Here is a 27969-nt window from a genome sequence, read left to right on the forward strand (position 1 = left end):
TTATAATTGTTATTTTGAATGATACATTTATTTAGATTTTATATATAATTTATATATTATAAAATTCTGTTTGGTTATTCATATTATTGTTCGGTTTGGTCAATATTGTTTTATTAAATTTTAATTAATGGAAATAGTCTTTTATATATCTCAAAAACTATGTAATTGTAAATATACCACTCATCAAACCATCATCAGTTCATGTCATTAAAAAACCAGTTCAGTTTTTTTTGGGACATAAACTGGTGATGGTTTGGTGAGTGGTATATTAATAATCTTTTAATTTAAGATAGTAAATTATTTTTATTTACGTAAAGATACTGTAAATTAATTTCTGAAAATAATTACATATTAAATTGGCTTTATATATATTCATTCTTGGAAGTTTTGTAATTTTTCGAATTGTATACTTGTTCAGGAAAAGAAAGAACAGCCAAAAACAATGGAAAGCAAAGAAGAATTAGAATTCCAATTTGATGAAGAAATGGAAAGTACACCACATGGAAGGAAGAATACATTTACTGATTGGTAAGAATTTTTAAAAAAAACAATTAATTTAATATGTGATAGTGATAAAATAATGATAAAATATGCAATAAAACTTTCATAATTATATATACATTTTTTTAAAATAATAGTTTTTATATCACCTATTTAACATATATTAAAATGCATTAATAATATATAAATAAATAAAACATTGAAATGCCACTATTCTTTAATGATAGTTTAATGTAACTTGTGCTTTTGTTATTAATAATATGGAACCTGTAATGATAGATTTGAGTAGATTATATTATTACCTTTGATAAAATTTTCATGTCATGCAATTATTGTTAGGAAATAGAGTTTATTAGGAAATTATACTGTACATTAGTAGGATTTCAAATAACTATTGAACTTTACTAATGTAGTTGTGTATTATCAAGGCAGACATGCTGTAAGCAAATAGTGTATAAATATTCATTAAAGTTTAATTTTTCTAGTAAAATTTTATGTTATTTTTTCTGAGAAATCTGTTTTTCCAATCATAATGCAACAGTTGCATCATCTGTCACTATTGTGGCTAAGTAAGCAAATAATTATTTGGGAATATTGCAGTATCTGACCTTAATAGCACCGAATGATGTATATCATTTAATGGGTTATTAAAACCGTGTCGTTACTCAAATTATAAATCTGCTTCTCTGAATAAAGTTAATATTAAAGTAAACACTGTTTTAAGACTTTATATTTACAATCTTGGTTTTGTTACTTATTAATAAATGCATGACCCTCAAAAATTTGATCAAAGGTTAAAGATACTCAGATTCTGGAACTTGTTTCATATTACATAAAATACCTAGAACAATACAAAACAGTTAAATCTTACAATGGGTTGTGTAAGTTAAAGTTGTGGTTTCATATGTCTTATTTCGCAAAGCATGGAATAAGTTTTTGAACCACTGACATTTTAACTAATGGATAATGAATATTTTTTAATAATTACAATAACAAATTGAAACTCAGACGTTTACTGCAAAAGTTATGAGAGATTATTCATAAAAANTGTACTGTACATAAAGAAATTTGTATTGTTGCAAAGTTATAAAACTTACTAATTTTGCCATAAGTACAGGACATGCTTTAAATTTAACATTAGGACACTGGAATTTTTGGTGATAATGTGGAAATTTACAATGACAAACTGCTATGAACCCTGTACTAAATTCTAATTAGAAACCATAAATTAAAAAGAACTTAAACACTAGTGTTGTTTTGCAGTAAACTGTGTAATATTTATTATTATTTAAATGCTAATAACAGCTTCTTTATGAATTTAAAAACTGGTAATTGTTTATACTTCATATTAAATAGTTTACTGAATATATACATAAAGGAAAAATATATTTAATTACTCCATGAAAATGATTTTATACTTTATAATGAAAACTGGTTTGATTAAACCAGCTGAAAGTTTGCTTATGCCATAGTCTAAATGTAAATGTTTCAATAATAAATTCAATAGTTTTATGGTCTTGTATAATGTAATTTTTATAAGAAATGATAGGTAAATGTTCCTTTCAAATTCTGCTTCACTTTTCATATATTTAAAAAAAAATGTTTATTTTATTTCACAAATGAAGTCAAGTTTAAAGCATTAAGTTCTTGAAAGATTTTTAATTTAAAATGATCACTTAGATAATACTAACTTTAACATAATTAAATTGTGTTTAGTAAGAAAACTGCCTCATAAATTAAAATGTTTATTTTATTTCACAAATGAAGTCAAGTTTAAAGCATTAAGTTCTTGAAAGATTATGTAATTTAAAATGATCACTTAGATAATACTAACTTTAACATAATTAAATTGTGTTTAGTAAGAAAACTGCCTCATAAATTAAATTGTGTACCATCCTTGTGTAAACTGTTTCCATAATTTATATTAACTTTTAAGTATGAAATGAAATTTGTCTTGAAAATTTATTATATTCTATAGTTATTGACAATAATTTAATTTCTGAGTTTCACAAATATATTATTTCAGTTCATAAAATATGGAGTAGTTATATTGAAAATTATTTCAATTTTAAACAAAAAGTTTGATCCATTCATAAATTACGGAGCCAGAAGTTAATTTAATAATTCAGTAATTCACATTTTTCGTTTTCTTTATAAAGCTTATCATTAAAACTACTATATCATTATGATTGATAGTTTGAATTATCAATTTTATATTAGAACCTGCTTAACAAATTGTGATAAGAATTTAATAAATTAAATGTTTTTATATCAAAGGAACTGTTTATAAAGTGTAAATTTATAACTTTATAACCTGTGACATTTCTTTTAATGTTTTAAATAAAAATTGGTTTTCCTTACAACCCATGATTTCGTTGTCATTGATTTTCACTTAATCATCCCCAACATAATAATTTTGTGGATATAAATTGTAATTAATGTGTTAGAATAAAAGTGTAAATAACAGAACCAAGATTCATTTCAGTAGTTTGATAATTACTGTGCGGAAGGATAAAGTTAAATGCATTCTGCTCTTGACAGATGTTGCATTTTTCGGTGGATTTTACCACTTAGTTTTAGGTCTTATTTATTTATCTCTCAAATTTTGTTTTGATTAATAATGCTGGGATTATTGAAGATTTGAGTGGTCATCTGTTACAACATCATCATACATGAATTAATGTTAGCATACATTGCCTCTGAATGACTCGTTGTCATAAAGTTGGAACAACTTTACTGTCAAATAATAATATCATGATGATGATGATGATACATTCTCCATTGAATTTACTAAAATAAAATTAACATATTAACTATATTTTTAATGAAGAAAATGTGATTGCCAGATAATAATTTGAATAATTCATCAATATTCTCTCATTTTTAGGCAGTAGTTATTGTGTTAATATGCTGCTTTGTTAGAGCATAAAAGAATATTCAAGCTCACACATTGGACAGGTTTCTCTGTCATGTTCAATAATGCAAGCCATAAAACACAAGAACAAATCTGAAATTATCAAAAATCATTTTTTAAAATTCCACTCTGTTACTATAGAAATATACTGTGACCATTATTATGTCACAACTGATCCTTAGTACAGCTTTCTAGAGAGTACTGCATTTTAAAGCATCCAATATTGATCTTGAATTTAAAGTAAAATAGAGTTGTTTAGAAGTTGTGCATAAATTTGTTAAGAATAGAAGAGAGATTGTCAATTATAACCCTACAGAGATTTATAAAACCATACTGTTTACACTGTTCGTTGCATATGTTACCAAGTTGAAACAATTTATATTTTACAAAAAATTTGGAATTCAATTCACTTAATAGAAACTCAGATTGTGGCTCTGTATTTATGCATGTTTCAAAAGTTTAAACATTATTTTCTAATTAAATTGTGTATTACTTTTTATTTAAAATGGTTTTTAAACATTAGAAATCACTCTATATTTTATGAATGAAACTATAACATAATCACATAAATAAGGAAAACTATTTAATTTCCCAACCCTTAGTTAATTTTTTGTTTTCGTTCCTAGCATTCTTCAACCATGTTAGATCGAGAGATATATGTCATCAAATTTTAGAGTCTTAATGACTCTGAAAAAATAAACAAAATAATTGTATAGAAATGGTTATGGACACGATAATAATGCATTAACCAGTTTAAAAATACGCCGATACACATTAAAAAAATGAATAAATATACTTGATGGTTTCATTGAATTATTTGGGGAAAACCAGTGAATGAATGTAAATTTTCAGCATGAGATTTTTTGTGAAAGGACTATAATCATGATAATGGTTTTACTTAAGAGGGGTTTTTTTTTCAAAGAACTTGACAAATGTTTTTATTTATAACAAATAAGAAATAATTGTGTAAATATATAGTTTATGATCACTCACTTCAGAATAACTGAGAATGGTTATCTGGTTTGAAAGCAAGAAGTTATTTATCTGAATTAGAAATGTAATTTTTCTATATCAGAACAATTATTTTTTATTTTTGAAACTGAATTTGATAGATTCTGGTATTATGAGAAACAATATATATAAATAAATAACGATACAGTGATATTTTGGAATGAAATTTAGATGTACTTATTCCTTATTTTTTAAGATGTACTTATCATTATATGCTTAGTCAATAAAGTGGATGTTATTTGAATTATGACTAATTTGTTTGTTTTTATTGCTATGATTAGCAGTTACAGTAGATGCTTGATTATCTGACTTAAGACTGGATTCACAAACATTTTGAGAGATACAACACAGGTGTCATAAGGTTATCGGTATCTTTTCTCATATTCACAGAACACGTAATATTCATGACAAGTAGGATGACATTGCTAATGACTAATTCTGTATTAATATTGTCAATTGAAAAAAGTATTTTCAGAATTTTCTTGCTTCTGGCATGTGTTGACAATGCCTCCTGAGAAAAAGGTAAACTGAATTTTATTTTGTTAAAATTAAAATGCCATGTTGGGGATGTAGCCATGTGAGATAGCATTTAGCATTTACCACACTAATGTTCTTCACCCTTCACTCTCTGCAGTCCATACAAGTTTAAAAATAAACAGTGTTTAAAGTGTCACAAGTAGTTGACCACTGGCTGAAAAAGGAAAACAGCCATATCATATTCAAATATTAGGCTACACAAACCATGAGTTAAAGAATAATTTTCTCTTGTCCTCATTCAACTATTTTGAAACTTAATTGAAACTTGTCCTCATTCAACCATTTTATCTTTTATTGAACATTACAGCTGTCCCTTGATAATCCGACAGGTATGGGACCAAAGGGGTGTCGGATTACCAAAAGTGTCCGGATTACCGAAAGTGATTACATATTTGGGGCATTGTTTTGCTAGCAGTAGCCTACAATATTCCTACATTTTATGAGTAAAATGCTGCCTAGGTTAATATGGAAATGAAATACCCATTTCGGCTAACTAAAACATGTTTATTAAAAGAAATACGGAAGCCAATAAATGTACAGTACATACAGTATGTATAGGCATACATAATACAGTACGTACAATATGTATAGGCATAAATAATACAATACGTACAGTAATTTATAAGCATTATAACTAAATGCCACAACGTAGGTAGATTAATTATGTACATATGTAAATATATACATACTGTGCTCACACTTTGAAGAAATCTTTGATTGTCTTTTGCTTTTTCTTGTTTAGACAATCTGTCATTGTTTGTTCTTGTATCTGCTTTAACATCAAAATTTTCTCAAAGTCATATGCTCTCTCCTCACACCAACAATCAAAGTGTTTGCAACCAACACAGCATTGTTACAGTTGACGGTGAAAGATTTTTCCTGTTGTGCTTCCTGGGTCACGTCTTCATCAGATTCTGTCATTTTCTTAATTATTTCTTCATCTGTTAAGTCAGCATTGAGATTGCCATCTAAAATCCAGCTTTGTAAAGTTTCACTTGATTCTGATGAATTAGTCACTTTGTTGCAAATTTGAAGGGCAGCATCTAGTACAACTTGCAGAGATTGGTCGTTGGCTTCTATTGAAAGGAGTGGGTTACTAGGCCAAATATTTTTCCACAATTTAATCAATGTAGTAGGTTTGACTTGCTGCCAGGCAAACGCAGCATTGATAATCGCATCTTTGATGTTAAATTTTTTCAAAATTGATGTGATGTCAGCATTAGGTTGACTGACAATATCCATAAGGAATCACTTCTTGTAGTGTGCCTTGAGAGTTTTGATAACATTTTGATCCATGGGCTGAATCAATGCCGTAGTATTTTTTGGTAAGTACATTGCCTCGATATATCCATCGGCAGTTTTGATTTTTAATTTGTCCTTATCAGGATGTCCTGGAGCATTGTCTAACAAGAGGAGGGCTTTCACTGGCAGTTTCTTTTTTCTTAGCTCATCTTTAACTTGTGGGACAAAGCTGTTTTTGTACCAGTCCAGAAAAATTTCTTTTGTCACCCAGGCATGGCTTTGGCACATGTACGTAACTGGTAGCGTCAATATTTTAACATTTTTGAAGGCATGGGGTTTTTTGGACGTACCCACAACTAGCAGTTTTAACTTGTGGGTTCCTGATGCATTCGCACTTACCATGAGTGTGATACGATCTTTCTGAAGTTCTCTACCAAAAACCTTTTTCTTCTGGAGTGACAAATGTCTTTGTTGGAAGTTTCTGCCAGTTTAGACCAGTTTCATTGGCATTATAAAGTTGTTCAGGAGTTAGGTTTAATTCAGTGATCTTCTTGCTTAAATTCTGAATAAATTCAGATAACTCAGACTCATCTGCATTCAACTTCTCTCCACTCATCAGCAAAAATTGTATTCCGTACCATTTTTTGAAGTTTTTGAACCAGCCATGACTAGCATGAAAATCAGTTTTCTTTGTCAATTCCTGATAAAAAAAATTGAGCTTTAATTTTTAAAATGTCACCTGAAATAGGAGCATGTCTGCTTCATTGTTGTTTAAGCCAGATGTACAGAGCTTATTCAACTTCAGGGAATTCACTCATTTTAAGGGTTTTTCTGTCCCTAGAATCATCCTCTACAGATTTCATAAATTTTTCAATTTTGTCTTTATTTTTCATAATGTCATAGACTTGTAGCTCATCCAATATCATAGAATCTAGCTATCGTAGTCAGACTTTCACCACACTTGCACCTCTTAATAATGTCCCATTTATCTTTTAGAGTCAGCATTTTATTCTTTCATTTTAAACTTGTGCTCGCCATTGAACTGAACTTTCTAAACGAATTAATTAACAACCCTTCCTAGATCACAAGGCGTGTGTAAGATGCCTGGTGGCAGATTTTTCAGCAGCATTTTCCTGAAACTTTTCAAAAAATTTGAGTTCTTTAATTTTTTCGAGCTGCAAAAAATGCAATAAATAACGTTTTTAGTGCACACCGAGTTTACTCACAAAAATAAGTTGAAAAAGTGTCCACATCTCACAGACGCCGCGTGATCTATTGGGCAGGAAATATTCAGCATAAAAAACACGCTTGCAATAATCACTATCGTCGATTGTGATCATCTTTTTCACTATCAATTCTTTTCTCCCAGTAATTTTTTTATTTCCCTACTTCAACTGTTTGAACAGAACTGCTCATGGAAAACACATGAAATATGTCATTGTGTAAAAATTGGGTGGGGAGATTTATGTCACGACATGCTTCTGTCCAAGCAGACATGGCAGAGACGGGGATGTGATGACCTTGACGGGAGGTGCGTCAGACTACTGAGCATGTCAGATTACAAAATGTCGGACTATCAAGGGACAGCTGTACTATGAAAGAAACTACTATACCAACATGGCAGCTTCTTGCAAATAATGTCTTATTAGTGATCTTAAACTAATGTAAAAATCCAACAGACTGTCTACCTAAGTTTATGCAAGCTATCAGCCATGCAGGTGACCCTCACTCAGAAATTTCTGGTTATATCCCTGAGTTGTACAGGAACAAGTAAGGTGACATAAAATAAACCATCACTTTAACAGCAAACTGTAAGACACCAATGTAGAATGAAGATTGTGCAAAATTGAAACTCTTAATTATATTAATAGAAATACTGAAGAAGTTTTTTAAAACATGGATAAACTGTAAAAGTTTTTATAAAAAGAAAAGATAACTTTAAATTATAATGAACAAGATTATTTTTATAAAAACTTTTAATCCCACTATGAGGAATTCTATCAGTTTTTTCTAGCATTTGTTAACATATTAAAATTTCCAAATCTGAAATATTTAATAGAGACAATTGGGAAACAACCAGTTTGACTATTATATATTCAGCTATCCTCTCTCCTGTTGCGTCCACATAGCCACATAGCTATTATGTATTATGGTATTTCTGAGACTATTTACAATATAAACCTAAGATATGCTTTGTGAATATGAGACTTCTTGTGTATGGAAATTTAGAAATAATCTTATTATAATTTATGATGCAATATGTTTGTGAATCAAGCCCCTAATCAGGATAAGTTATTGAATTAGCAAAATTGCAAATGAGAAGACAAATTATTTGAGTATTTACTGGAAGTCTAATATAAATGAATAAGTATGAAAGCAAGTTTATTATGTTGAGGGGAAATATAATTGGGAATATACAATTGTAGTAGATTTGATACAAACATAAATTGACAGTACAGATGAACAAATGAAAAGCTATGCCTAAATTGATACATGATGCACCTGCAGATGGAGCAGCTGTGAAAGTAGGCAAAATAATATACATGTGCTTGACACAAAGTAGCATAATTCATATTTACTGTACTTTGATGTCAGATAATTGAGATTCTACTGTATTATTGTATAAATATAATTTACAATTAGGATAATTTTAAATACTATTATTTAGATTTAGCATGTTTTTAAATTTCTATTTTTAAGAAAGCTCATAACTTCAAAAATAGGGGGAAAATTGCANAAACATTTTTACTATTAACAAACAAGCATCCAATGACACCATGGAGAAATAAAACAGATTATTTTTTAAATATTAGTTATTTTTTTTATAAAGGTATATATTATTGATAGTTCAGAAAATGTGTTTTAAATTAATTTCTCATGAATGAAGATTAAAGAGAACAATTACATAGTGAAATGTCAGCATAAAGAAATTATAGAGTTAACCATTAGATTATGTCATATATACAGGACAATCCAAATGTCAATTCTTTCAGTCAACTGAGTATTAGGTCAGCCTGTATATAATGTCATTCAATAGCCATATTATGTTATTATATAACAATATAATTTAAAACAGTATACTGGAAAAGATGGTACAAATGAAAGAAAGAAACTCAAAGGGTTAAATGAGTCAGGCTATTTATTCAGATAAAATGCTGTTCGTGGGATTGAAAATCCTAAAAATACTCTTAAATCTGAATAAGTATCCTGATTTCTTTAACACTTTTTTGATTTAAAATCTGGAGATTTTTCATTATTAAGTGTGGCTGGAAGAGTTTATTTGGAATTATTATGATGATAAAAAATAAAATTTTTATGGGAAATATTGCATAGAAGCAATATTAATCCTTTCTTTATGGTATTTCTTTGTGACAGGGCAATTGTATTATTGAATATGCACAAAGAATAGAACTACACTTGATTTTATTAGGATGATATTTATTTTTCTGTATATGATATGATATGGAATTTCAGAAAAAAACTTCCTCATTCTTAGGTTTGATAAAGTGACATTTCACTGTAATTATTTTATTACTCATTCAGATTAAAAGTTTTTGTAAAGTAATTTTTGGATTATCTTTTTGCTAATTTTGTAATGTTATATATATAGTTATTATGCTTATGTATTAAAATTAACACTATATCATAATATTAAAATCATTAAGTATTTTATGATTTTAATTGTCGATTATTTTCCATGATTTATTTTATTTATTGGCTGTGGATTTTTCAATTGGGTTGGATATTTCACTAGCCATTATCATTATTATTGTCTTATTTATGTTTTAGCCTGATTAATGGAGTTTAGAACTAAGCTGTACCGATATTTGTCCTTGGTGTTTTTGTGATGTCTCTTGTTTCAGTAAATTGTTAATAAAGTGTAACAATGTTAGAAAAAGTGTAACATGATACCTTACATAGTTTAACACAAACTAGTAAACAAAGTTTTGCATACAGAACTTAAAACTATTGCTAGATAAAATAGAATTCTTCTTCAAAAACAGAAGAAATTTATTGATTTAAAATTAGTTTTGGCATTAGCCTCAACTAAAATAGAAAGCCTATAGTCTTGAAATTATTAGTATATTAAAACTGCTTAATGAAATTAAAGTTTGGTTTAAAAAAAATTAATAAATTAGTAAATATTGTTGTATTGATTGCTTATCATGATTTTAAAATAATGTAACTGTCATATTTGCATTGAAATTCAATGTATTTGTTTGAATATTTTCTAATGATATAACTGAAAGTAGAGCCAAGTTGATACATTTTTACTATTTTTTAAAATTAATAAAGATGATGCTTTTAAGAAAACTTGATATTTGTTATATAATGACTTCAAATAAAGTAATTAAAAAGTTATTAAGCAGTTTTAATATTAATACATGGAGAATTTCACATTATTTTGTTATTCAATATATAAAATACACATAGTAATAAATAAATTAAAAACTAATCGTGGAAACACTTTACAGTCGATGACTAAACAGCAATTTATTTATAAGGCAGTTCTATGACATTCATTCTTACCGACAATTAAGAAACATTACTAAATTAGATTTAATTCAGTTTTAAAAATAATCCTTAAATTAAAATGTGATATGTCTTGTGCTTTGGATAATGATAGGTGAAGATGGAAAATACTTCTAAAAATTTAAATTGTTTAATAAAAGCAGAATTTTAGCTAATGTAGCTAATGTTTAATTTATGTAAAAATGTTTGATGTTTTAAATTGATAATCAGTAATCTATGAGAATTATTTCTTTGGTTATGAAAAATATAAAGTAATTCTCTGTAGCTATGTTTACACTCCATATTTGAATAAAATGATACTACACAGGGTTCATAGTGATCATGGAAAATCTGGAATTTTCATGGATCTGAAAAGTAGAATTTCACAGAATTTAACACAGAGCAGCAGTTGCTGTACAACATTGTGCTTTCATCCGAAATAATTAATTAATTGACACAGCGAGTGTACAAAGTTTCATTTGTGTGTGTAATGTGTAAAAGTTTTCTGAGTTCGGTCTAATGAAGCTACAAAAACTTAATCAGACCAAAGGATGCATTAAAAAACTGAGTGCTTTCCAAACAGATCAGTTGCTCAGAGTCTGGCACTTATTGAACGCAATGAATAGCTGTTAAAATAATTCCTGACTTATGAGAGTTAAATACCGATATGTAAATTTAGTTGAGATTAAATAGAAATTAACATTATCAACTTCTGATTATCAGTTTGTACCTTACTAGTTAGGATCAGGTAGGTATTTATGTTGATTGATTGTCCACATTGATGTTTTTTTCCTCTTAAAACATCACCTCATGGACAGTCAACATAAAGCATACCTATCTGAATCTTTGCCTTATAGAAGGTTGATTTTTCTTACTATTGACACTGTCTTTTTTTATTGTCACATTATAATTTATAAGAAAGTGATGTTTTGTTTAGAAGCAAATGCAAAATGTAGCTTTTGCTTTCTGTGAGCACTGAGAGGGCCTTTGTAACTTGCCTATTATTGGTTCAGCCATGCTCACAATGGGGTGGATAGATGGTGAGGAACAGGACCCAACATGTTCTGGACAGACCGTCAGTCAGGTTAAACAAAACCCAAAAATTTCTGGGATTGATCAAACTGACTGGATTTGTTTTCAGATCTATAGCACTAAATAAACACTTAACTACTCAGCTATTGATTGCTGTTTCTTACCTTTTGGTATATAACTTATACCACATTGTTGAAAATCGTTAATTACATTGTATTGATCACCTTTAAAGTGAAACTGGTAATGTTGATAATAATTAAGATTTTAACAGGTATGTACTGTACATAAAGAAATTTGTATTGTTGCAAAGTTATAAAACTTACTAATTTTGCCATAAGTACAGGACATGCTTTAAATTTAACATTAGGATACTGGAATTTTTGGTGATAATGTGGAAATTTACAATGACAAACTGCTGTGAACCCTGTACTAAATTCTAATTAGAAACCATAAATTAAAAAGAACTTAAACACTAGTGTTGTTTTGCAGTAAACTGTGTAATATTTATTATTATTTAAATGCTAATAACAGCTTCTTTATGAATTTAAAAACTGGTAATTGTTTATACTTCATATTAAATAGTTTACTGAATATATACATAAAGGAAAAATATATTTAATTACTCCATGAAAATGATTTTATACTTTATAATGAAAACTGGTTTGATTAAACCAGCTGAAAGTTTGCTTATGCCATAGTCTAAATGTAAATGTTTCAATAATAAATTCAATAGTTTTATGGTCTTGTATAATGTAATTTTTATAAGAAATGATAGGTAAATGTTCCTTTCAAATTCTGCTTCACTTTTCATATATTTAAAAAAAAATGTTTATTTTATTTCACAAATGAAGTCAAGTTTAAAGCATTAAGTTCTTGAAAGATTTTTAATTTAAAATGATCACTTAGATAATACTAACTTTAACATAATTAAATTGTGTTTAGTAAGAAAACTGCCTCATAAATTAAAATGTTTATTTTATTTCACAAATGAAGTCAAGTTTAAAGCATTAAGTTCTTGAAAGATTATGTAATTTAAAATGATCACTTAGATAATACTAACTTTAACATAATTAAATTGTGTTTAGTAAGAAAACTGCCTCATAAATTAAATTGTGTACCATCCTTGTGTAAACTGTTTCCATAATTTATATTAACTTTTAAGTATGAAATGAAATTTGTCTTGAAAATTTATTATATTCTATAGTTATTGACAATAATTTAATTTCTGAGTTTCACAAATATATTATTTCAGTTCATAAAATATGGAGTAGTTATATTGAAAATTATTTCAATTTTAAACAAAAAGTTTGATCCATTCATAAATTACGGAGCCAGAAGTTAATTTAATAATTCAGTAATTCACATTTTTCGTTTTCTTTATAAAGCTTATCATTAAAACTACTATATCATTATGATTGATAGTTTGAATTATCAATTTTATATTAGAACCTGCTTAACAAATTGTGATAAGAATTTAATAAATTAAATGTTTTTATATCAAAGGAACTGTTTATAAAGTGTAAATTTATAACTTTATAACCTGTGACATTTCTTTTAATGTTTTAAATAAAAATTGGTTTTCCTTACAACCCATGATTTCGTTGTCATTGATTTTCACTTAATCATCCCCAACATAATAATTTTGTGGATATAAATTGTAATTAATGTGTTAGAATAAAAGTGTAAATAACAGAACCAAGATTCATTTCAGTAGTTTGATAATTACTGTGCGGAAGGATAAAGTTAAATGCATTCTGCTCTTGACAGATGTTGCATTTTTCGGTGGATTTTACCACTTAGTTTTAGGTCTTATTTATTTATCTCTCAAATTTTGTTTTGATTAATAATGCTGGGATTATTGAAGATTTGAGTGGTCATCTGTTACAACATCATCATACATGAATTAATGTTAGCATACATTGCCTCTGAATGACTCGTTGTCATAAAGTTGGAACAACTTTACTGTCAAATAATAATATCATGATGATGATGATGATACATTCTCCATTGAATTTACTAAAATAAAATTAACATATTAACTATATTTTTAATGAAGAAAATGTGATTGCCAGATAATAATTTGAATAATTCATCAATATTCTCTCATTTTTAGGCAGTAGTTATTGTGTTAATATGCTGCTTTGTTAGAGCATAAAAGAATATTCAAGCTCACACATTGGACAGGTTTCTCTGTCATGTTCAATAATGCAAGCCATAAAACACAAGAACAAATCTGAAATTATCAAAAATCATTTTTTAAAATTCCACTCTGTTACTATAGAAATATACTGTGACCATTATTATGTCACAACTGATCCTTAGTACAGCTTTCTAGAGAGTACTGCATTTTAAAGCATCCAATATTGATCTTGAATTTAAAGTAAAATAGAGTTGTTTAGAAGTTGTGCATAAATTTGTTAAGAATAGAAGAGAGATTGTCAATTATAACCCTACAGAGATTTATAAAACCATACTGTTTACACTGTTCGTTGCATATGTTACCAAGTTGAAACAATTTATATATTACAAAATATTTGGAATTCAATTCACTTAATAGAAACTCAGATTGTGGCTCTGTATTTATGCATGTTTCAAAAGTTTAAACATTATTTTCTAATTAAATTGTGCATTACTTTTTATTTAAAATGGTTTTTAAACATTAGAAATCACTCTATATTTTATGAATGAAACTATAACATAATCACATAAATAAGGAAAACTATTTAATTTCCCAACCCTTAGTTAATTTTTTGTTTTCGTTCCTAGCATTCTTCAACCATGTTAGATCGAGAGATATATGTCATCAAATTTTAGAGTCTTAATGACTCTGAAAAAATAAACAAAATAATTGTATAGAAATGGTTATGGACACGATAATAATGCATTAACCAGTTTAAAAATACGCCGATACACATTAAAAAAATGAATAAATATACTTGATGGTTTCATTGAATTATTTGGGGAAAACCAGTGAATGAATGTAAATTTTCAGCATGAGATTTTTTGTGAAAGGACTATAATCATGATAATGGTTTTACTTAAGAGGGGTTTTTTTTTCAAAGAACTTGACAAATGTTTTTATTTATAACAAATAAGAAATAATTGTGTAAATATATAGTTTATGATCACTCACTTCAGAATAACTGAGAATGGTTATCTGGTTTGAAAGCAAGAAGTTATTTATCTGAATTAGAAATGTAATTTTTCTATATCAGAACAATTATTTTTTATTTTTGAAACTGAATTTGATAGATTCTGGTATTATGAGAAACAATATATATAAATAAATAACGATACAGTGATATTTTGGAATGAAATTTAGATGTACTTATTCCTTATTTTTTAAGATGTACTTATCATTATATGCTTAGTCAATAAAGTGGATGTTATTTGAATTATGACTAATTTGTTTGTTTTTATTGCTATGATTAGCAGTTACAGTAGATGCTTGATTATCTGACTTAAGACTGGATTCACAAACATTTTGAGAGATACAACACAGGTGTCATAAGGTTATCGGTATCTTTTCTCTCATATTCACAGAACACGTAATATTCATGACAAGTAGGATGACATTGCTAATGACTAATTCTGTATTAATATTGTCAATTGAAAAAAGTATTTTCAGAATTTTCTTGCTTCTGGCATGTGTTGACAATGCCTCCTGAGAAAAAGGTAAACTGAATTTTATTTTGTTAAAATTAAAATGCCATGTTGGGGATGTAGCCATGTGAGATAGCATTTAGCATTTACCACACTAATGTTCTTCACCCTTCACTCTCTGCAGTCCATACAAGTTTAAAAATAAACAGTGTTTAAAGTGTCACAAGTAGTTGACCACTGGCTGAAAAAGGAAAGCAGCCATATCATATTCAAATATTAGGCTACACAAACCATGAGTTAAAGAATAATTTCCTACTTGTTCTCATTCAACCATTTTATCTTTTATTGAACATTACAGCTGTCCCTTGATAATCCGACAGGTATGGGACCAAAGGGGTGTCGGATTACCAAAAGTGTCCAGATTACCGAAAGTGATTACATATTTGGGGCATTGTTTTGCTAGCAGTAGCCTACAATATTCCTACATTTTATGAGTAAAATGCTGCCTAGGTTAATATGGAAATGAAATACCCATTTCGGCTAACTAAAACATGTTTATTAAAAGAAATACGGAAGCCGATAAATGTACAGTACATACAGTATGTATAGGCATACATAATACAGTACGTACAATATGTATAGGCATAAATAATACAATACGTACAGTAATTTATAAGCATTATAACTAAATGCCACAACGTAGGTAGATTAATTATGTACATATGTAAATATATACATACTGTGCTCACACTTTGAAGAAATCTTTGATTGTCTTTTGCTTTTTCTTGTTTAGACAGTCTGTCATTGTTTGTTCTTGTATCTGCTTTAACATCAAAATTTTCTCAAAGTCATATGCTCTCTCCTCACACCAACAATCAAAGTGTTTGCAACCAACACAGCATTGTTACAGTTGACGGTGAAAGATTTTTCCTGTTGTGCTTCCTGGGTCACGTCTTCATCAGATTCTGTCATTTTCTTAATTATTTCTTCATCTGTTAAGTCAGCATTGAGATTGCCATCTAAAATCCAGCTTTGTAAAGTTTCACTTGATTCTGATGAATTAGTCACTTTGTTGCAAATTTGAAGGGCAGCATCTAGTACAACTTGCAGAGATTGGTCGTTGGCTTCTATTGAAAGGAGTGGGTTAGTGGGCCAAATATTTTTCCACAATTTAATCAATGTAGTAGGTTTGACTTGCTGCCAGGCAAACGCAGCATTGATAATCGCATCTTTGATGTTAAATTTTTTCAAAATTGATGTGATGTCAGCATTAGGTTGACTGACAATATCCATAAGGAATCACTTCTTGTAGTGTGCCTTCAGAGTTTTGATAACATTTTGATTCATGGGCTGAATCAATGCCGTAGTATTTTTTGGTAAGTACATTGCCTCGATATATCCATCGGCAGTTTTGATTTTTAATTCGTCCTTATCAGGATGTCCTGGAGCATTGTCTAACAAGAGGAGGGCTTTCACTGGCAGTTTCTTTTTTCTTAGCTCATCTTTAACTTGTGGGACAAAGCTGTTTTTGTACCAGTCCAGAAAAATTTCTTTTGTCACCCAGGCATGGCTTTGGCACATGTACGTAACTGGTAGCATCAATATTTTAACATTTTTGAAGGCATGGGGTTTTTTGGACGTACCCACAACTAGCAGTTTTAACTTGTGGGTTCCTGATGCATTCGCACTTACCATGAGTGTGATACGATCTTTCTGAAGTTTTCTACCAAAAACCTTTTTCTTCTGGAGTGACAAATGTCTTTGTTGGAAGTTTCCGCCAGTTTAGACCAGTTTCATTGGCATTATAAAGTTGTTCAGGAGTTAGGTTTAATTCAGTGATCTTCTTGCTTAAATTCTGAATAAATTCAGATAACTCAGACTCATCTGCATTCACCTTCTCTCCACTTATCTGCAAAAATTGTATTCCTTACCATTTTTTGAAGTTTTCGAACCAGCCGTGACTAGCATGAAAATCAGTTTTCTTTGTCAATTCCTGATAAAAAAATTGAGCTTTAATTTTTAAAATGTCACCTGAAATAGGAGCATGTCTGCTTCATTGTTGTTTAAGCCAGATGTACAGAGCTTATTCAACTTCAGGGAACTCACTCATTTTAAGGGTTTTTCTGTCCCTAGAATCATCCTCTACAGATTTCATAAATTTTTCAATTTTGTCTTTATTTTTCATAATGTCATAGACTTGTAGCTCATCCAATATCATAGAATCTAGCTATCGTAGTCAGAGTTTCACCACACTTGCGCCTCTTAATAATGTCCCATTTATCTTTTAGAGTCAGCATTTTATTCTTTCATTTTAAACTTGTGCTCGCCATTGAACTGAACTTTCTAAACGAATTAATTAACAACCCTTCCTAGATCACAAGGTGTGTGTAAGATGCCTGGTGGCAGATTTTTCAGCAGTATTTTCCTGAAACTTTTCAAAAAATTTGAGTTCTTTAATTTTTTCGAGCTGCAAAAAATGCAATAAATAACGTTTTTAGTGCACGCCGAGTTTACTCACAAAAATAAGTTGAAAAAGTGTCCGCATCTCACAGATGCCGCGCGATCTATTGGGCAGGAAATATTCAGCATAAAAAACACGCTTGCAATAATCACTATCGTCGATTGTGATCATCTTTTTCACTATCAATTCTTTTCTCCCAGTAATTTTTTTATTTCCCTACTTCAACTGTTTGAACAGAACTGCTCATGGAAAACACATGAAATATGTCATTGTGTAAAAATTGGGTGGGGAGATTTATGTCACGACATGCTTCTGTGCAAGCAGACATGGCAGAGACGGGGATGTGATGACCTTGACGGGAGGTGCGTCAGACTACTGAGCATGTCAGATTACAAAATGTCGGACTATCAAGGGACAGCTGTACTATGAAAGAAACTACTATGCCAACATGGCGGCTTCTTGCAAATAATGTCTTATTAGTGATCTTAAACTAATGTAAAAATCCAACAGACTGTCTACCTAAGTTTATGCAAGCTATCAGCCATGCAGGTGACCCTCACTCAGAAATTTCTGGTTATATCCCTGAGTTGTACAGGAACAAGTAAGGTGACATAAAATAAACCATCACTTTAACAGCAAACTGTAAGACACCAATGTAGAATGAAGATTGTGCAAAATTGAAACTCTTAATTATATTAATAGAAATACTGAAGAAGTTTTTTAAAACATGGATAAACTGTAAAAGTTTTTATAAAAAGAAAAGATAACTTTAAATTATAATGAACAAGATTATTTTTATAAAAACTTTTAATCCCACTATGAGGAATTCTATCAGTTTTTTCTAGCATTTGTTAACATATTAAAATTTCCAAATCTGAAATATTTAATAGAGACAATTGGGAAACAACCAGTTTGACTATTATATATTCAGCTATCCTCTCTCCTGTTGCGTCCACATAGCCACATAGCTATTATGTATTATGGTATTTCTGAGACTATTTACAATATAAACCTAAGATATGCTTTGTGAATATGAGACTTCTTGTGTATGGAAATTTAGAAATAATCTTATTATAATTTATGATGCAATATGTTTGTGAATCAAGCCCCTAATCAGGATAAGTTATTGAATTAACAAAATTGCAAATGAGAAGACAAATTATTTGAGTATTTACTGGAAGTCTAATATAAATGAATAAGTATGAAAGCAAGTTTATTATGTTGAGGGGAAATATAATTGGGAATATACAATTGTAGTAGATTTGATACAAACATAAATTGACAGTACAGATGAACAAATGAAAAGCTATGCCTAAATTGATACATGATGCACCTGCAGATGGAGCAGCTGTGAAAGTAGGCAAAATAATATACATGTGCTTGACACAAAGTAGCATAATTCATATTTACTGTACTTTGATGTCAGATAATTGAGATTCTACTGTATTATTGTATAAATATAATTTACAATTAGGATAATTTTAAATACTATTATTTAGATTTAGCATGTTTTTAAATTTCTATTTTTAAGAAAGCTCATAACTTCAAAAATAGGGGGAAAATTGCAATAGTTGAGATTCTTCAACATAAGAATTTTATATTTAATAAAAATAATTTATATGAAAATAAATGAAACTATTAATCCTTCATCATGTTTTCTGTCTTTCTTTCTTAATTTAGAATAAAATATTATCTTAGCAACATTAAATTTTACTATAATATGCTTCTTGTCTAGCCTTGGAATATACTTGTGAGCACTATAAAATGAGAATATTAAATTTGTTCTTCTAAAATGTACTATAAAAAATTAAAAAGAAATTATGTAAGACATTTTAAGAATATTTAAATTTTAAAAATGATCTAGTCTTTTTTTAATATCTATTTTTATTTAAATAGTAGTGTCTCTGGTACAAATGAACAAGTTTTGAGAATATAATGTTGCAAAAGATTTTTTAATATAATGATTTTATTTCTTTAGTTTGTTACATTATAAGTCAAATGAACTACTTTAATCTACTGTACTTATGATCTATGGCTAATTTGATTTTTTTCCATTGTGTCCATATTACATTAGTCATATGAATTTACACATTTTACATATAAATTTATACAAGGTCTTCCAAAATAAATTCTACCATTTCAAATTAATGCAGTTATGTTGTTTATTATCTGAGAAGTATGTGATGTACACCAATCAATAGAGTAAATATCCAAATTTCATCTATCATCTGCATAAGTACAAAAATCATTTTTTATCTGCTTCCTGTAGGAAGTGCCATAAAGAAAAAAATGGGGACTTTGCAGCAGAGAAAACATTTCGTATTCTGCAGTTCACAAAGTGGAATCAGTCATGGTGGATCATTTTGAAATTGTCATTCACAGACAATTCTAAAGTGATCCATCTTGTAAGGATCTTGTTCTTGCTGCACAATGTTGACTGATCCCGAGTTTGCAGACTGCAGAACATAAATGCCTTCCCTGTTGAGAGTTGGCATTTTTGTTTACGATGTTTCCTAGAGGTAACAGATAAAAAAAAAATTGTGAATGCAAATGGTAGATGAAACTCAAATCATTATTTTATCGATTGGTGTAAAATTCATACTTCTTGGGTAATAATTAACACCATTACAATAATTTAAAATGATAACATTCTTTTCAAAAAACATTGTGTAAAACAAATGTAAGAGAATTTGGAAACAAAAAGTAAGTAAATCTATGATAAAACTTATCTATATTTGGTATATAAATGTTTTATATGAATAAATGAAAATTAAGAAATGTATGTAAGTTTTCTTTAGTTTAATTACATAATTAATATATATGTGAAAATGATTTAAAAAAGTAAATATGTTAAAATAATAATAATAATGTTGACTATTTTGAAACAAAGATTTTATAATTTGATAAAAATGTTAAATATGACAAATGATATAATGTTAAATGTAGAAATTAACTTCAGAAACAGAAGTCAACAATGGTGGGTTCAGGTAAGAATTGGTCTTTTCATATTATTGGAAAGATAATATTTTCTCTTCAGAAGTTTCAGTACCAAAAAAATTATGCAACATATAAGAAATAATCTGGGATTGGATCTTCGTGATTTATTTTTATTTTCATTATATATTATTAGTACAGTATTATTATTATGTAAACTCACTGTAGTTAAGAGTTATTCACTTTGATGGATTAACTCAGAAATATAATTTAGATCAACTTCTATTATTATGTTTTTAACCTTTTTCTCTCTAAGGGCAGTAAGAGTCTTTTTAGCATGCCCACAATGGGGTAGCAGGATGACAAGGGGCAGAGCCTGCCCTATTCAGATGCACCCCCCTGAAAAATTTATGTGGTGTTTTTGCCTGTCCAAATTCAATCCCATGTCCTTCTTGGAGTCATATACTTGGCCATCCAGCTATCTGGTCAGTTATTGGTCATTTCAAGAATCTTGGCTGAAATTACTGTTACCTGAATGGTACTCTAGATTATTTAGAGTATGAGATGTGTTCAAATCTATATAGCACATACTCAACAGACTAGCTTTGCAACTTCTCATTGCAGCATCCTACTCAAGATTTGTAAAACATACTGTATGTATTTGTTTAAGAAAAGTGAATACCTTGAAACAGATCTAGTCCAAAAAATCAGGAATATTTTTCTATTTATTCATAATAAAGTTGATATAACAGAACAATTAAAATTATTTAACTTCAAAATTGGAAAAATGAAGTTAAATAATAAATTAAAAATGAGATAGCTAATTATCTGCCTACATCATACTGCAAAGGATATTTACATTAACAGAGGTGATCATATGAAATGATACAAAATTAAAATTGCTATGAAGAAAATGAATTACTGAATAATATAAATTTTGTTAGTTTTCACTTTTATAAAAGAAAATCTATCAAGTAGAAGTAAACAGCTTTCAAGGATGAATTAAAACTTTATTTGTGAAAATATTTAAAACAAAAAAGTTGGTCTGTCAGAAATGGTTCCTTTATTAAAATCTAATGGCTGAATGTTGTTAACTAATAAATAATATGTATTTTTCTCCTTCATAAAAAGTATAAATAAACTATAAATCAATGCTACTTTTACGTAACTAACAAAACTTTCAATATTTTTGAACGTTCTGGTTTTAAATTCAGCCATCTTCAAGATATATTGGTCCAGAATGGATCATAGTAAAATCATCTGTTGTAGGGTTTGTGAAAATAAATAAATTTCTCTGTAAATTATTTCAATAAATTAAATGAAAACATGTTAAATTTTGAATTTATTTGATACTTTAACAGTAATCAATTAACAAATAGGTTTTATGATTAGCATTACCTCTGTAGGGAAAAATATGTTAAAAATAAATATCAATGTAAAATAAACAATAGTTGTTATTTATTTGCATGGAATCACATTGACCCATGCTACTAAAAATGTACTTTTTTATATAATACCTACATAGGTTAATATGAATACTGAATGTTGAGAAGTTTTAAGTTGAAGAGAGGAACAGTTTTAAATCAGAATTTTAGAATTTAGAGCATGTAGTTTCCTGATGATTCTGATTGTTTGAAAGTCCTCAAGAATAATTTATGGTGAATCAAATTACTTGGGTATTTAATGCAAAGAGAGTCAAAGCAGTGAAAGAAAATAAAAAGATTATCTTATCAAATCAATAATAATAATAATATATTTCAGGAAATATAACTTATAAGGCAAAAATGTGTAAAGAAACATTTTACTTTATGCCACAGATATAAATTTTGCAGCTAAGTCACTGGTTACAGTAATAATTGAAATGTGTTGGTTTTTTTTTTTTATTCTTCTCTGTTTAATGTTTATGTATTATACTTCACTTATTCAGAAAAAACTAATTTATGTGCTATATAATGTCAAAAGAAACTTTACAATAGAAAAGCAAGTTTATGTTTATCTTTGGATAGTTCATATAATAATTGACATTGACTCAGTAGTGAAAGACAGATATAATCGTTAAATTCTTTGGGGTATCGCCAAAAACTACCACGGAAAAAAATTTCACCTAAAAAATGAATTATGTAACAATAAAAAAAAGATTTTTCTTTACTAGACATAACTGTTTACAAAATATTTTTCAGAAACGGTAATGAGAAAAAAACAAGCAAAAAAAAATACTTTAAAAATTTCCCACATTTATTCTCCACTACTGCGGGTAGAACCATACCTGACTAGTCCACTGTTGAAAGGTTACGAAGCATCAAATTTTTATATAATAAAAATTTGATGCTTCTTAATTTCTTTAACACTATAAAATACACTAAATTTGTCATCAACACTTATTAATGTGTAATTTAAAAATTTGAATTGAAAATCATTGAATGGTAACTATTGTGAATGGTAATGTAAATAAGTTATATAATATGCATTTTTAAAATACATTCATAAGAAAACAGTGATTCAAAAGAATATATCAGAAAAAAAATAAAATTTACTTTTATCATGAATTACATAAATTGAAACCTTGCTACTTGATAAGCCCCAGTTCATAGAAGGAATTAAGACTGAAATTACTCTTTTCCTTATAACTCTCTCTGGGTACTAAGATTATGATGTTTTTAGCAAGCCCATTATGGGTTCAGGTGGACTCTCCCAAAAAATTCCTAGGGTTTTTGATCCATCTGGATTCAACTTCATCTCCAGAGTAGTAGGCTGCTATCTTGACTGCTTGGCTGGCCAGTCAGCCATTTATGAAATTACTGATATAAGTACTATTCTTAGGGTGCGTTTACTTCTGAGTTAGCAGTGCTAATTCTGATAACCGGATGTGACGTCATTAGCACGTGTATTCGTGCTTGCTTGTCCAATTCGAAAGTGAACACATATGCTAACAAGAAATATGGCGGTTTCCAGCCATATTTCTTGTTAGCGTATGTGTTCACTTTCGAATTGGACAAGCAAGCAAGAATACACGTGCTAATGACGTCACATCCGGTTATCAGAATTAGCACTGCTAACTCAGAAGTAAACGCACCCTTAGTGACATAAAAGTTCAATAAAAGACTATTCTGAAAAGTTATTTCAAACAAGTACATCAGAAATAACTTTTCAGAATAGTATAATTTATGTAATATCAGTTGTGTTTTCATAAAGATATTAGATCTTTATTTCATTTATAAAAAATTCTGTATATACAGTATTATAATTTTATATAATGCTAGCTACATAAAAAATAATTACTGTATCACAGTGGTTCCCAAACTTTTATGATTCTCGGCACCCTTGCTAAATTCAGAATTTCCAAGGTTTACTATGTCAAATTCTAACAAGTACAATTTGCAAACCAGCCAATATCTATTTAATTAAAGAGTTAGGACGTTAAGTAAAAAGTAAATAAAACATATTTGAGGTAACAAAAAAAAGTAATTGAACAAATTCAATTAATTATAATTAGTGGGATGGATGAGCCTGTTGATCACTGCACATTTTCTCAAACTTTGGAATCAAACTGGATACAGCCACCTCCATTAAGGACTCCATATTGATTTTCATGCAGTGCTTAGTTTTTATCACAGCAACAAACTCTGCTTCACACAAATAAGAAGTTGTAGGTGAAATAAAGATTCTCTGAGCTATACCATCTTTTACTGATATTCGAAATTTAGTTAATTCTATACTGCTAAATTTTGTTTTGAACATATTGTCACAAGATAACTTGATAAGATTCTCTTCTTCTGTAGCAATAAATTCAGATGGAGCACTGGCATTAAACGGATCTTGGATACATGCAAATTTATTGATATTATCATTTTGAAAACATTTCTCAAACCAGGTGATAAGCTGTGATAAATGTTCTTCAAAAATAGAGTTCATACCTCAAGAGAAATCAACTCCATTGGAAGTCAAAAACTGTTGCAACAAGGGGAAACATCTTTATCTCCATCTTCATTTATGTTTCTTTTCCATAGTTTTAATTGTTTTATTAAAGCTGAAATTTTCTCAATAGACTTTAAAATGTGCATGTTGCTTTCCTGCAGGGAAATTCAGAGCATTCTGCTTTTCAAAAATATTACATAAGTATGCTAGTTTTACTGAAGTTTTACCTAAGTATCTAAGATGTTAAGTTTTACCGAAAAATATAAATTTCTTGCACGGTTCAAACGTATGAAACAAAGCATTACCTCAAGAGAGCCATTGTTCTCTCATGGTAATGTTTTGTACTTTCTTGAAGTGTTGTAATACAACAAAGTCATGTGCTCAGATCCTACATCCTCACATAAATTTTTGAAAAATCTTGTCTTCAACAACCGAGTTTTTATAAAGTTTACTACATGTACTACATATTACGGTTCAATACGCGACTTAGATATTTTGATGCGAATGCTTCCCTGTGAATAACGCAATGGGTCCACAATGCATCAGGGTCTTTGCTTTGAAAAAGTGCTTGCAATATACCATAACACTCGGGCATAGAGCGAGCACCATCAGTAAAGATACCAATGCATTTGGTCCACTCCACTTCAAATTATTTTTGGAAATAAAAATATCAAGGATCTTGAACCTTGATATGAACCTTAGCACCAGCAGTGATACTTTTATAGGAGAGAAAGTCTTCTACAATGTTGTTATTATCTATAAACTGTACATTGCAAATCAAGTGAGCATCATTATTATTATGTGTGTCTTCATCCAGCTGCAACCCAAATTCCTTCACTTCTATTTTTTCAGTAATTAAACATTGGAGGTCCTTTGCTATGTGCTGTATTCTGCGACTGATAGTGTTATTGGACAAAGGTATTTTTGAAAGCTGCTACTCAACAGACCCACCAATCATAATGTTCACCATATCTACAGCAGCCAGTAGAATGAGTTTTTTTCTTCAATGGTATGAGGCTTTTTACATTTTGCAATTGTATGTGCCATCTTTATTACTGAGTTAATGATTTTCATCAAGTCTGCTAGATGTTGCATCTTATCACATTGAATTGAAAGTGGAAGTAAAATTATGAAATTTCTATATTTTGCAGCGCCCCTGTGAGGAAGCCACGATGCACACTTTGGGAACCGCTGCTGTATCATACTAAATTAGTGGATCAGCATGTACAGTGTACACTGATCCCAATATTCATGAATAATTGGGATCAATTAATCCTTCATGAACATCAAATTCTCAAAGTTTAAATCCCATTTTCAATGTTAAATTTGTAATTAATTCCAAAACTTTGTATTACTATTTTAAAAAATTTCAGAAAAATGAATGGTTTTACTAAATAAATATACTATGCAATGGTTTACAGTGCTGCAAAAGTCACTATATTTAAGCCAAAAGAAAAAAAATAAACAAAACAGTAACATAACATAATGACAGACACCATACGATGAGTGAGTGCAGTGATCTTTTAGCATTGTGCCTTCTTGAACATCAGTTTGTGCAGGTGACAACTTCAGTTTACAGTGGCTTGTAATCTTCCATATCCCAAAAGGTCAAAACATTTTACAAAAAGTTGAAAATTTGGTGCATAAATTTTCAATTACAAATGATCAAATTCTTGAATACTAATATCCATAAATATTGAGTGTGTAGTGTGTACTGATTTTGTTTACTGTTATAATCACTAAATCAGTATTGAAAAATATAAGGTAATGCATACATAAAAAGAATTTACTGTATGAAGTAATTAAAAAATACAAAGAAAGATGACAAATTCAGTTATTTGATACTTGTCTATGTTTATAGAAGCAGTAAGATAAGTTTAAGTATTTAAAGGAGGAGAAAAGATACAAAAAAAATTATGTAATAATGAAAATTCTGTGCACTCCACGTCAGAAAAATACAGGAAAGACTGATTACAGGGATTTATTTCAGATGATTGGATTAATTCCCAAATAAATGCAAGCCAAGGTCATTCCACTTAGTTACATCCATCTTGCATATCACATTTGACTAATACTATTACAGTTTTATGTGAAACTTTGAATGTTGATGTTTCTATGCATATAACTGAAAAATTTGCTGTATTGGTGCTTACCAACTTAAATCTGACAAGTACTTCTAGGTAACCAAGCTTGTTATTAGTAGATATGAGTGGAGTGACATTTTTAACCTTTTTTTGTTCTTTATCATTTAAGTTGTAATTACACAATTACCTTCTATACATTAGCATACAAAATAGGTGTGTGAAAAACATAACATAGATGATCAACAGGATTTAACTTCCTATAATCAAATTATTTGAATATTACAAAAAAATTAAAATTAATAACAAGCATTGCAAAGTGATCAACTTTTAAACATGTACACGTCATCAACATAAATATGAAGTAAGCAACACATTTAAAAAAATAAAATTGCAGTAACATCAGTTCTTGCAGTTATCTATATTGTCCTCTTATGGTTAGTTAGTAAGAGCTTTCATGCTATAAGGAGAATCACTTTATCTTTTATTTGAATATTTCTATCCTTTCTGCTCTCATTGCATACTTGACAAACAATTTAATAATAAAAATATTCAATAACAAGTAATAAAATGAACTGATAAACTAATGCTTGAATGTTTTCAGCCATCTTTCAGGCTGTATCTATCCCCAGGTTGCTGTTTCTAGCTGGTACCAGTTTTGCACTCCACTGGAATCCTGTTTTTATTGTTCCACATCAAACAATAAATCATTGAGTTATGCTTATAAACTAGTCTCATGTCACTTGATGCTGATAACTTCTTTTGTATTGCACTCAACCTACTAGCCATTTCAAACCCCAGGATGAGTGTTGTCCCAGAGTTTAAAAAAGAACTGAGGAGGGAGTAAATGAGTTAAAAGCCAAATACTTGAGGTGGAAAATAATACTAGGATTTATCGGAGTTGCCAAAACAAAACTGATATAGTGATGCCTTGTATTTTGAACTTAATTCATTCCAGGAGGTTTGAAGTCTGAAGCAATTTTTTTCATAAGAAATAATGAAAAGTGAATTAATTTATTCCCTGATCCCAAACAATATCTATTTCTATGAACTTAAAACCTCAAATACATATTATTTAATGTAAAAGTAAGACAATTACATGCTCTAATAATAAATTAAAACTTGAAAATAATAAATAAAGTATGTAAATAATGTATAATAAAATGAAAATTGCATTTACTGGTTGCACACTGTTGATTTCATCATCTTAAAGATGGCCACCAGAT

The 27969-nt window shown here is 28.9% G+C and overlaps 1 protein-coding gene across 8 annotated transcripts in view; it reads left to right on the forward strand.

Moving 5' to 3' along the window:
• LOC111637573 (la-related protein 1B-like) overlaps positions 1–27969 on the forward strand; it is a 151980-nt gene that overhangs the window by 78912 nt on the left and 45099 nt on the right. For all 8 annotated transcript variants that reach the window (XM_023383085.1, XM_023383080.1, XM_023383082.1 and 5 more), the window contains one exon: positions 419–528. In XM_023383085.1, coding sequence (XP_023238853.1) covers positions 419–528 — 110 coding nt within the window. The remainder of the gene's footprint in view (positions 1–418; positions 529–27969) is intronic.

Source organism: Centruroides sculpturatus, unplaced genomic scaffold (genome assembly GCF_000671375.1).
Source record: "Centruroides sculpturatus isolate CEXI.00-Female unplaced genomic scaffold, Cexi_2.0 scaffold1132, whole genome shotgun sequence".
NCBI classification, from domain to species: domain Eukaryota; kingdom Metazoa; phylum Arthropoda; class Arachnida; order Scorpiones; family Buthidae; genus Centruroides; species Centruroides sculpturatus.